The sequence below is a fragment of the Sphaerodactylus townsendi genome, linkage group LG01 (assembly GCF_021028975.2).
Source record: "Sphaerodactylus townsendi isolate TG3544 linkage group LG01, MPM_Stown_v2.3, whole genome shotgun sequence".
NCBI classification, from domain to species: domain Eukaryota; kingdom Metazoa; phylum Chordata; class Lepidosauria; order Squamata; family Sphaerodactylidae; genus Sphaerodactylus; species Sphaerodactylus townsendi.
Window position 1 is genome coordinate 2214398 of NC_059425.1, and position 11172 is coordinate 2225569.

Consider the following 11172-nt stretch of genomic DNA (forward strand, 5'->3'; position numbering starts at 1 on the left):
CGTGACTCTCTTTGAGAGACCACCCTATGTGAGATATTTATTCTACACAGCCAGAGGACTTCTTTTCTTTAAAATGTAAGTCTTTGGTATTTTTCTTTGCCACTCTTCTAAATGTAAATTGGGCTGGGCTATATAGGGTTTATAGCCCCACAGGACCTCTAGACTCAGCGGCAGCAAACCCCTGAACATTTGCACTAAAAGGCAGCAACTGTGTAGTGCCTCGACCTCTTTGTCCTGTTTGTTGGCGCTCTAGGGCATAGGTGTCAAACTCTTGGCCCTCCAGATGTTATGGAATACAGTTCCCATCATCCCCTGCCACAGCATCATGCTGGCAGGGGGTGATGGGAACTGTAGTCCATAACATCTGGAGGGCCGCGAGTTTGACACCTGTGCTGTAGGGCAATCTGTTTGTTATTGTGTGCCACAGGATGCTGAGCTAGGGTGTGCCACTGGATGTTAGGGCATTTCATTTGTACACATGACACGCTACAGCAATTTTAGGCGCAACAATGGTTCGCTCATCTGCCCCAAACCTCTGGAATACGGGGGTTAATATTATATACATGCATTATTTTTATATTATGCGTATATATATATATATATGGAAGAGCGGGGGGAAACTATTCACACAACTATTCACACAACACATAGCAAATGAAGTTATTGTCGCTCTCCCAGATGCCACCAGACGCGGACCCAGCTGCGGCCCACCCGCAGACCACCGCAGCGGTCCTCTGAGGGTTAAAGGGAGAGAGACGCAGTCCTAGAGAGGCCACAGCGAGAGGGGCGCCGGATGGTGGGGGAGTCACTTTCTGCCCCTCCCGGAAGCAGCCTTTGGTCCCCCCCGGGACGCCGGTAAGCTGCAGGGGGCTTGCAGGGGGGTGGGGGGCTGCAATGCCAGAGGATGCCCCGGCCCCTTCGTGCAGAGGAGCCACGAGGCCCCCGCGGAGGTTTGGGGGGCGGGATCCGAACTCGGCGCCCGGGGAGGCTCGAGGAGGGTGGAGGGGTCGGGGGTCCCAGAGGCGCTTTTCGGAAGGAGACGCAGGAAAGAAGGGAGGGGCGCCCGGGGGGGGGGAGCCTTTGGGTGGGGCGGGGCAGAGGTGGGGCTGGGGGTAACCAAAGGACCAGGGAGGTGGAGGATTAAGTGGGGAAGCGGGGCTGTGGGGCGCTGGACCCCGAAATAAGGAGAGCCCCCCTCTTCCTCCTCCTCCGGCAGTTCAGCAAAGGGGCGTTCCTGGCTCCCCCCCCCCCGGAATCCCAGCTGAGGGGGGGGGGATAAGGCAGGCGCTGCTGAGCTGGCGGGCGAGGAAGCGGCTCTGGCGCCGAGATCAGGAAGGGAAACCAGGCCGGGGGGGGGTCCCACGCCCTCCCGCAAGATCCGCGCCTGGTGCCAGGGGGCAAGCCGACATCCCGGCAGATGTACCCCAGACCTGGAACTCCCCCCCCCCCGCCTCCCCCGTGCGCTTTTGTCTCTGTGGAACCAGAGCAGAGACCAGAGGCAGAATGTTTTGCCCCAGAGGTGATGCTTTGGGGAAAGGGCTTCTTGGCTTTTTCTCCACTTCCCCACATGGTTGTGGAGCACTAGGACACCTTCTCTGATACTTTGTTTTCCTGCAAAGTTGAAATCTGGAACTGGGCCGCTTCGGGGGGGGGGGGGGGTGCCCTTTTTCCCCCCCCCCCCCCCCCCCCCCCCCCCCGCTGCTGCCAAGGCAGCTGCCATTTTTGTGCCAGGAAAGTGTTTTGGGGGTGGGGGCCTCTCTCCTTTTTCTTTTTCAAAGCTGACCGCTGTTTTATCGTTGTTAACTATGTACCTGTCAGTTTATACCAGTGGTGGCGCACCTGTGGCACGGGTGCCAGAGGTGGCACTCAGAGCCCTCTCTGTGGGCACGCACAAACAGAGTGCCCCCCCCCCCCCACATCTAGGCTGGCCTGGGCCGCTGGGCTCGATTATTAGCATTAAACCTAAGACCCAGTTTTGGGGAAGCAGTGTAGGTAACCCTGTTAAGCGCTGTTAAACCCCACTGATTTTCATGCACGATCCTTTACCTGGGAGTAAGCTCGGTTGCTTGCAATGGGGCTTGCTTCTGAGAAAACTCTCCTAGGGTCATGATTCATCATTGGAAGAGTTGCACCGGTTGCTTCAAAGCAAAGCCACCGACTACCACCAAGCCTACTCCTGAGTAACGCACGCTTCGGAGCCCACCGGTTTTTTCTAAACGAAAACCTCAGTATTCAGGTTAAATTGCCGTATTGGCACTTTGCGATAAATAAGTGGGTTTTGGGTTGCAATTTGGGCACTCGGTCTCGAAATGTTGGCCATCACTGGTTTATACCCAGAAACAATATTCAGTTCCTGGTTTTATAAAGCAAACTAAAAAAAAAAAGCCTTGGTGGTATATAGGCAACTCTGGAACACAAAAAGAGGGGAAAACTCCCATGTGGAAGCTCTGTTGACTCTGGATTGTGGCTGCTTTGCACAGGAGACCACACCGGTCTTTTCCCCTCTCCTCCGCCCCCCCACCCATTTTGTTCTCATTCTCCTTGTCAGGTTCCTGTTGTTTGGGAGCTCCTTTTCTACTGCGTATTCATGGGGAGGACCTCTTCCTTGAAGGCCCAGCAGAGTATTAAATGCAGTTGCCAGATCTTTGAGGCCATCTGGGAAGACACACCGTCCACCTCAGGCATGTGCATAAATCTGAGAACAGGTCCACATGTCGAGGAGGGAGTTCTCGCAGAGACTAACATGGTGGAGTGGACAGAGAAAACATCAGGGCCTTAAAGGCTTTCACGGCCGAAATCACTGGGGTGTTGTGTGGTTTCCGGGCTGTGTGGCCGTGTTCTAGTAGCATTTTCTCCCGACATTTTGCCTGCATCTGTGACTGGCATCTTTAGAGGATCTGATGGTAGTAAAAAAACCTTTCTATCTGCCTTTTTCCATATGTGGATTCAAGGGAGCTTTACCTGAGACTGCAGATGGAGGAATGCCTTTTCCCCTGTGTTAAAATGTCCCTGCCACAGAAATACATCATGGCCAGTCCAGGCAGGAACTATTTCCTTGGATGGCTAGTTTTCTGTGGGCGGGCAGATAGTCACTCCTAGCTGGCATCTGTCACCTGCAACTTTACGTCAAGCAGCCTGCCCCAAACCAGCATAGCCCCCTAAATGTGTGGGGCAGGCTAGAGAGTCCTGGCTTTCCTCGGGGTGTGTGTGGTGTGTGTGTGTGTGTGTGTGTGTGTGTGTGTGTGTGTGTGTGTGTGTGTGTGTGTGTGTGTGTGTGTGTGGGGGGGGGGGGGGTTGGCTTGAGGCAGGGTCAAGAACTCTTTGCCCTGGAATGGATTTGCAGAGGTTGGAAGGAAATGGTTCGAGGATGATGAATGAATGTGAAACCACCCCCAAATACAGTGACTCAGTGGGAGGAAGATGATGGGTCAAACACTCTGGACCCTTCCTCAATCAAAGGTGGTCCCCTCAGTTGTGCCCCGAAGCCATTAAGGAGAGAGGTTCATTTGAGAGGCTGGCACAGGAAATGTGTTTGTAGTGCAAAAAAGAAATTCCCCACCCCTTTTATTTCTCACCCTCCCAGGCAAGAGTGAAAAGACATACTTGATGTCTTCTCCGCCATCTCCTGTGCTTGGCGAAAGGAAGAGAGCCACCATGCAGCCAGCTCAGGTAAGGGGTGGTGGTGGGGGGTGGTGGTGGTGGTGGTGGTGGTCAGACATGCACCAGAGGACAGGGATGGTTAGAACATAAGAACGAGCCTGCTGGATCCGACCAGAGTCCCATCTAGTCTAGCACTCTGCTACTCGCAGTGGCCCACCAGGTGCCTTTGGGAGCTCACGTTCAGGATGTGAAAGCAATGGCCTTCTGCTGCTCCCGAGCACCTGGTCTGCTAAGGCCTTTGCAATCTCAGATCAATGAGATATTCCAAACACCAATCACAGATCAGTATTCCAACCACCAATCACGCGTTGCATGAATAAATGTTTCCTTTTATTAGTCCAGTTCTTCCCCCCCAGCATTTTCAATGTATGCCCCCTGATTCCTTCTGTTCCTGGACTCAGAGGATCGGGCTCCTTGCCCTTGGCTCTGGTGCTGCTAGATTTCAAGACTGCCCATGGTGACCCACCCCCTTGTCTAGCACGGCAGGAGCGGAGAAGGCCAAGCAGGAACCGTGAAACAAAACTGGTCCATGAATTTCCCACGCCAGCTACCATGTGGACAGAGAGAAGATGCTTGTTAGATGCTAAAATAGGCAGTGATTTCTTGACCTTATCAAAAAGGAGGGCAAGAGGGGATGAGGAGAGATGCCACAGCAAACTTTCAGAAGATTGTGCAGGTTTAGTTTTAATTTTATCTGGTTTCTAACTAATTAGCTGTTGAACTATGGAATTCCAGAAGTCTCTTTGGAAATTAATCCCCAAAATTAACAAAGTCAGAACAATGTGCCAACAAATGTGTCAGGATCAAGTTAGAATAGAATTGCAGAAGAAAACGCTCGTAATGGAAAGGACCAGGTATTCATTGGACCCATCTCAGGTCAGTAGAAAATTGACTAGTTTTAAGAAAGCAAGCAAGATGTCTGCTAGCTGGACCAGTTATTAAACCTTCCTTGATAAGGGAAAATACTTACAGTCGTATAATTTATCTTATAAATTAAATAAACAAACCCATTGTTCCTTCTACCAGGAGCAGATTTACCGTGGAATTCATCGCACTTTCTCTGTTTTTGGCTGTCCCACCCACAAACCAGCTTTCCACTGATCTAAAGAAATGTATCCTTTTTCTTGCAGGATGGAGTATCCTTTGAAGAGGTGGCTGTGTATTTCACTATGGAGGAGTGGGTCCTGTTGCGGCCAACGCAAAGGGCTCTGTACAAGGAAGTGATGCTGGAGAACTTTCGGAATGTGTCTTCTGTGGGTGAGGATCCTTTTCTTCTGGGTTGATCCCAATAGCAGATCTTTGCCACCCTCCGTGGTCCTTCCTCTGATTTGGGAGGTCTTTTGGGGTTACGTTGCAGAGAGCCAACCCCTGCCTGACAGTCCTGTGTTGGACCACCTGAGAGGACATACAACTCATAGAATCATAGGACATAGAACTGAGAGGACATAGAACTCATAGGTTGATTCCCCACTGCAGAGTCGACTAGATTCGACCCGGTTCCCTGAAAAGGAACTGACCTAGGTTGACTCCATTGTTACTCCCCACAGCAGCCAAGTTTGTCCCACCAGAGCTGAGCTCAGAGGGCGGGATCACCTCAGCGCCTCTTCTGCTCCCTCTTCTGCTCTTTGTTCCCAATTGGCTGTCGTGTTACCATGGGAGCGTGAACTTGCGTCCGTTTTTTTTTTTACATAATGGCAACATAGCCACAAATCAGTGCTATATGTAGCTAAAAGCAGTGTGTAAACGTGTGCTGTTTATATGTATGGCCATTGCTTCATATACAAGAAGGATTTTTTTTTAAAGGGCACCCTTTTCCCCGCTGCGAGTCTTTTGTTCTGAGCATGCCCAAAACACTGAACTGTGATTGGCTGACCAGAGAGAACAGTTCCTCAATGATTCCCCACTTTACTGACTTTGACCTGAGTTTGACCTAGGTTCACTGAAAAAGTTGTAGCTGCCTGATGGAGTCGGAATTTGACAGTTTGAGGGGGTGAAGCTGGGACGGAACTGAGTCGAACTCTGCGGCTGTGGGGAATACCTAAGTCAAATCTAGGTTGAACCTAGGTCAAACCTGCCAGTGGGGAATCGACCATAGAATCATAGAAGACACCACAAGACCCATCAAGTCCAACCCCCTGCCACGCAGGAATACACAATTAAAGCACTCCTGACATATGTTCATCCAGTTTCTGTTTAAAAATCTCCAAAGAAGGAGACTCCACAACTCTCCTAATGTTTAGGTGGAATCTCTTTTCCTTCACCTTGAATCCATTACTCCGTGTTCTCGTCTCTGAGGCAGCAGAAAACACGCATGCACCTAGACCTTTTACCATTTTTGTTGCCCTCCCCTGAACCCGTTCCAGCTTGTCATTATCCTTCTTGAATTGCGGAGCCCAGAACTGTACACAGTATTTCAGGTGAGGTCTAACCAATGCAGAATAGAGAGGTACAATTACATCCCTTGATCTTGGCACTATACTCCTATTGATATAGCCTAAAATCGCATTGGCTTTCTTGGCCACCGGATCACACTACTGACTCATGTTTAGTTTATGATCTGTTAAGACTCCCAGATCACTTTCACATGTAGTGTTGTCAAGCTAGGTGTCACCCATCCTATATGTATTTCCACACCAGTTTACTGCTGGCAGTTTGACAGGGAGCACCAAAGAACTGCCAATTCTGAATGGATTATTCTTTGCTCTGTACTGCTTTCGATCCCATTCCTAATACTTGCTTATTGTGTCTTTCTGGATGGGATGTAAAACTCACTTGGGGGATTTATTTGTACTCAGGAGAGCTATAATTTTGGTGGTGATTGTTTTTTCCTCCTGATTACTAAGGTCCTCTGATTGCTAAGCCTGAACTCATAGCCCAACTAGAAGAGGAAGAAGAGGTGTTTCTCAAGATCTTCGATGAAAAGGAGGAACTAGCAGGTAGCCACTATGTGCCGTAGGACTGTACTTTGCCTGTGCTTCCTTTAAAGAGCAAGTGGATTTCTATGAGGATTATCCTCACTGTTTGCCTTTCTTTTCCTTAGAGATTGAATGAGATGTGAATGTAGAGATGGTGGCTGTAGATTTGGAACCTATGAAAACAGCCTGCTTCCTTGCACCAAGTCAGATCATTTATTCACTGTCTTCCTTGAGTGGCAGTGACTTTCTGGCAGGCCTGTTTCCCAGGTACCAGATACCCCTTTAGATGAAGATGCCAGGCATTGATCTGGGGGAATATATGGGCTTTAGGGGAGGCTGCAGTCTGGACCCTTCTGAGATGATATATAATTGACAACAGCTGCACTTTCTGATGATGTTTCAACTCAAAGAGAAAGGATGGTGAAGTGATTTCCAAGACTGAACATCCTTTGAATGTAAACGCAACTCTATAATTTCTCCAATCCATTTCTGTAATTATTTTCCATTCCTGTTTTCTTCTCAGATTTAGCTGAAATAAAAAAGAGAGAGGAAGAGAGAGAGGGGGAGAAAGTGGAGTTAACAGGCTTTGAGGGGATTGCTTCTCCTTCATTGTATTAAAAAGCTGGGGGAGAGAATATGGCTTAAAGAACTTCGAGGGTGTCTTTCTGAGAATAGGAGGATGGGTCATTCCTGCTCTGGCCAGGGGGACATTTGTGTGTCAAACAACACAAACAGAAAATTCCCATGAGACCCCTAGTTCCATCAACTCTCACTGACCTGGGAAGAGAAATCAACAAAGCAATCAGAGACCTTTATCACTGCCTAACAACAAAGTAACACTCCTGTGGCTACATTTGGTGGCCGTGAAGGACAGTGAAGGATCTCTTAACCAGTAACTTCCCCGATGAAATCCCATGCTTCATTTAATTGACACAAACTAAAGATCAGTCCGTATCGTGCAGTATTTCTCAGGACCAGATTGCCATCCAAGATTTTGGAAATGGTTTTAAGACACATGGTGCTTCAGTTCTTGCATGCTGTACAACAAGTAATTCAGTTCAGTTTCTAACATTCAAACCATGGTGTTTTTTTATGGTGTTCATACCACAGTTCTTCTCTCTTTCCACAGGAGAAGTGGAGTCAGCGAATGAAATGAAAGAGCGTTGTGTGAGGGAAAAACAAGATACATATTCAGATGGAAAGGACGGCATTGAATGTTGTGATGCCCTGAAAAAGGAGAACCCATATAATTCTCTGGAGTGTGGCAAAGACTTCAGTGAGAGTGGAAGCCTTACCTCCCATCAAAGAATACACACAGGGGAGAAACCATACAAATGCCTGGAGTGTGGAAAAGGCTTCCGTGGGAGTGCACACCTCACTTCCCACCAAAGAATTCACACAGGCGAGAAACCATATAAATGCCCGGAGTGTGGAAAAGACTTCAGTGAGAGTGGAAACCTTACTACCCATCGAAGAATGCACACAGGGGAGAAACCATATAAATGCCAAGAGTGTGGAAAAGGCTTCAGTGAGTGCGGAAACCTCACTACCCATCGAAGAATACACACAGGGGAGAAACCATATAAATGCCAGGAGTGTGGAAAAGGCTTTAGTTACAGTGGCAGCCTGAAATCCCATCAAAAAATTCACACAGGGGAGAAACCATATAAATGCATGGAGTGTGGAAAAGCCTTCAGTTACAGTGCAAACCTCAAATCCCATCAAAAAATCCACACAGGGGAGAAACCATACAAATGCCTGGAGTGTGGGAAAAGCTTCAGTCAGAGTGGAAGCCTCAAATCCCATCAAAAAATTCACACAGGTGAGAAACCATATAAATGCATGGAATGTGGAAAAGGTTTCAGTACGAGTGGAGCCCTTATTTCCCATCAAAGAACTCACACAGGGGAGAGACCATTCAGATGCCTGAAGTGTGGGAAAGACTTCCGTACGAGGGGACACCTTACTTCACATCGAATAATTCACACAGGGGAGAAACCATATAAATGCCTGGAGTGTGGGAAAGACTTCCGTACAAGGGGACACCTTACTTCACATCGAACAATTCACACAGGGGCAAAACCATATAAATGCCCGGAGTGTGGGAAAGCTTTCAATTTCAGAGCAACACTTGCTTCACATCAGATAACTCACTCAGGGCAGAAACCGTATATATGCCAGGAGTGTGGCAAAGACTTCTATGAGAGGAAACAGCTTACTTCACATCGAAGAATTCACACTGGAGAGAAACCATACAAATGCCTGGAGTGTGGCAAAGACTTCACTATGAGTGGACACCTTACTTCACATCGAAGAATTCACACAGGAGAGAAACCATACAAATGCCTGGAGTGTGGAAAAGGCTTCCGTGAGAGTACACACCTCACTACCCACCAAAGAATTCACACAGGCGAGAAACCATACAAATGCCTGGAGTGTGGAAAAGCCTTCAGTCGCAGCACAAATCTTATTTTACATCAGACAGTTCACACAATGGAGAAACCGGACAAATACCTGGAGTGTGGAAAAGACTTCAGTCAGAGTGGAAACCTTTCTTTTCATTTTGGAATTCACACAAGGGAGAAACCATACAAATGCCTGGAGTGTGGAAAAGGCTTCCGTGAGAGTGGACACCTCACTTCCCACCGAAGAATACACACAGGGGAAAAACCATATAAATGCGAGAAGTGTGGAAAAAGCTTCAGTCAGAGTGGTAGCCTCAAATCCCATCAAAAAATTCACACAGGGGAGAAGCCATATAAATGCCAGGAATGTGGAAAAGGCTTCAGTCAGAGTGGAAACCTCACTACCCATCAAAGAATTCATACAGGCGAGAAACCATACAAATGCCTGGAGTGTGGAAAAAGCTTCCGTGAGAATGCACACCTCACTCTCCACCAAAGAATACACACAGGGGAGAAACCATATAAATGCCAGGAGTGTGGAAAAAGCTTCAGTCAGGGTGGAAGCCTTACTGTCCATTTAGGAATTCACACAGGGAAGAAACCATATAAATGCATGGAATGTGGAAAAGGTTTCAGTACAAGTGGAGCCCTCATTTCCCATCAAAGAATTCACACACAGGGGAAACCATTTAAATGCTAGGAGTGTCAAAAGGTTTTAGTCAGAGTGGAACCCTTATTTCCCATGAAAGTATTCACACTGGGGAGAAACCATTCATATGCCTGGAGTGTGGAAAAGACTTCTGTGAGAGGAGACACCTTACTTCACATCGTAGAATTCACACAACGACAAAACCATATAAATACCTGGAGTGTGGGAAAGCCTTTAATTTCAGGGTAACACTTGCTTCCCTTCAGAGAACTCACTCAGGGTAGAACTCACATTAATGCTAGGAGTGTGGAGTAGCCTTCAGTTACAGTTCAAACCTCACCTCCCATCAAAGAATTCACAGAAGGGGGAACCCATATAAATTCCTGGTGTGAGGAAAAGCCTTCAGTCACAGTAGAAACAGTAGAAACCTTACTTCCCATCAAAGAATTCACTCAGGGAGAAATGAAATAAATGTCTTGAATTCAGAAGAAGGTTTCAATGAAAATAGGCACTTATTTCCCATCAAACAATTCACGCTTGTATGAAGACTCCATATAAATGGCTGGAGCGTGGAAAAAGTTTCAGCTGGGTTTCACACCTTACGTATCATCAAAGAAATCACGTGGGAGAAATCATAGTAAATACAGCTAACTAGTCTCTATTCTATGCTGCAATCTCTGATAGCATTTGGGTCAGTTATTCCTTTTTGACGACTGACCTTTCTGGTGAGCCTTGTAACATGAAAACACTGGCCAACAGTAACCTATTCATAGACTCCATTTTCAGAGCTAATTGTTTCTCTTTGGTTTTTTTTAAATCTAGATTACCTTCTTCTCTATTGATTCTACTCTCTGACCCAAGTTTTCTTCTGGCCATATTTTTATTGCTCTTTTTCCTCTTTCCCTTTTCCCTCCTGAGTTCTCAATCACTTTATACAAACCTGGCCTGGTTATCATAGGCCGTTTCCGCACGGCCAAAAGCAGCGACGCGATGACGTCGCAAATTGCGACGCATCCCAAAAAAAGCTGCTTCACAGGATTATAGCGGAGCTGCGGGCGTCCGCAGCCCCAAGAGAAATGTGAATGCTCGCGACGGAAGCTATGGAAGGGCGTTCGCGACGTTAGTGCCTGGCAAGACTTAAGGGCTGCGGCAGGCCCTCGACGCCATTTAGACGCATTGTGCCTCATGGGCGGTTGTTCGCGACGAAAAGCCGAAGGCCACATGGGGAAAAAAAGAGTGGTTTTAAGCGCTTTTCTGCATACACCGCCTCGCTGTTTAGTTGCCGCTGAACACGGGCGCTGACTATGCGACTTCCGCTGGGCTAAGGCCAAGTATAACGCTTCCTCGCCTCTGACGTCTGCTATGACGACGTCATATTTTGTCTGCAAGGAAACGCCATAGAGTCATCAAGTTGGAAGAGACCACTGAGGATGTGAAGAAAGTGTATATAGTCCTTTAAATTTACTTAGATCATTTATCTTATTTCAATCAATCAATCAATCGACCTTTATTAGGCATCAAAAATACAAACCAAATTACATAT

General features: G+C 47.7%; 1 protein-coding gene across 4 annotated transcripts; it reads left to right on the forward strand.

The window, feature by feature from the left end:
- Positions 1-1131: 1131 nt before the first annotated feature.
- LOC125439737 (zinc finger protein 420-like) lies at positions 1132-10581 on the forward strand. 4 transcript variants are annotated; one of them, XM_048508902.1, is made up of 7 exons: positions 1132-1519; positions 2549-2681; positions 3584-3669; positions 4791-4917; positions 6504-6596; positions 7705-8937; positions 9190-10581. In XM_048508902.1, exons 1-7 carry the CDS (start codon positions 1418-1420, stop codon positions 9678-9680), a joined length of 2265 nt encoding a protein of 754 aa, XP_048364859.1. In that variant the 5' UTR covers positions 1132-1417; the 3' UTR covers positions 9681-10581. The 4 variants fall into 4 exon arrangements, with proteins under 4 accessions (XP_048364859.1, XP_048364866.1, XP_048364851.1 ...); XM_048508909.1 differs by having other exon boundaries at positions 7705-8468; positions 8973-10581; XM_048508894.1 differs by having other exon boundaries at positions 1133-1519; positions 9022-10581.
- Positions 10582-11172: the final 591 nt, after the last annotated feature.

Excerpts from the sequence above, each read along its gene's own strand:
- LOC125439737 (XM_048508885.1), top strand. The coding sequence starts at position 1,418 with ATGTACCCCAGACCTGGAACTCCCCCCCCCCCGCCTCCCCCGTGCGCT. Across the intron at positions 3,670-4,790 it reads CCACCATGCAGCCAGCTCAG|GATGGAGTATCCTTTGAAGA; the intron begins GTAAGGGGTGGT and ends TTTTTCTTGCAG. Across the intron at positions 4,918-6,503 it reads TCGGAATGTGTCTTCTGTGG|GTCCTCTGATTGCTAAGCCT; the intron begins GTGAGGATCCTT and ends CTGATTACTAAG.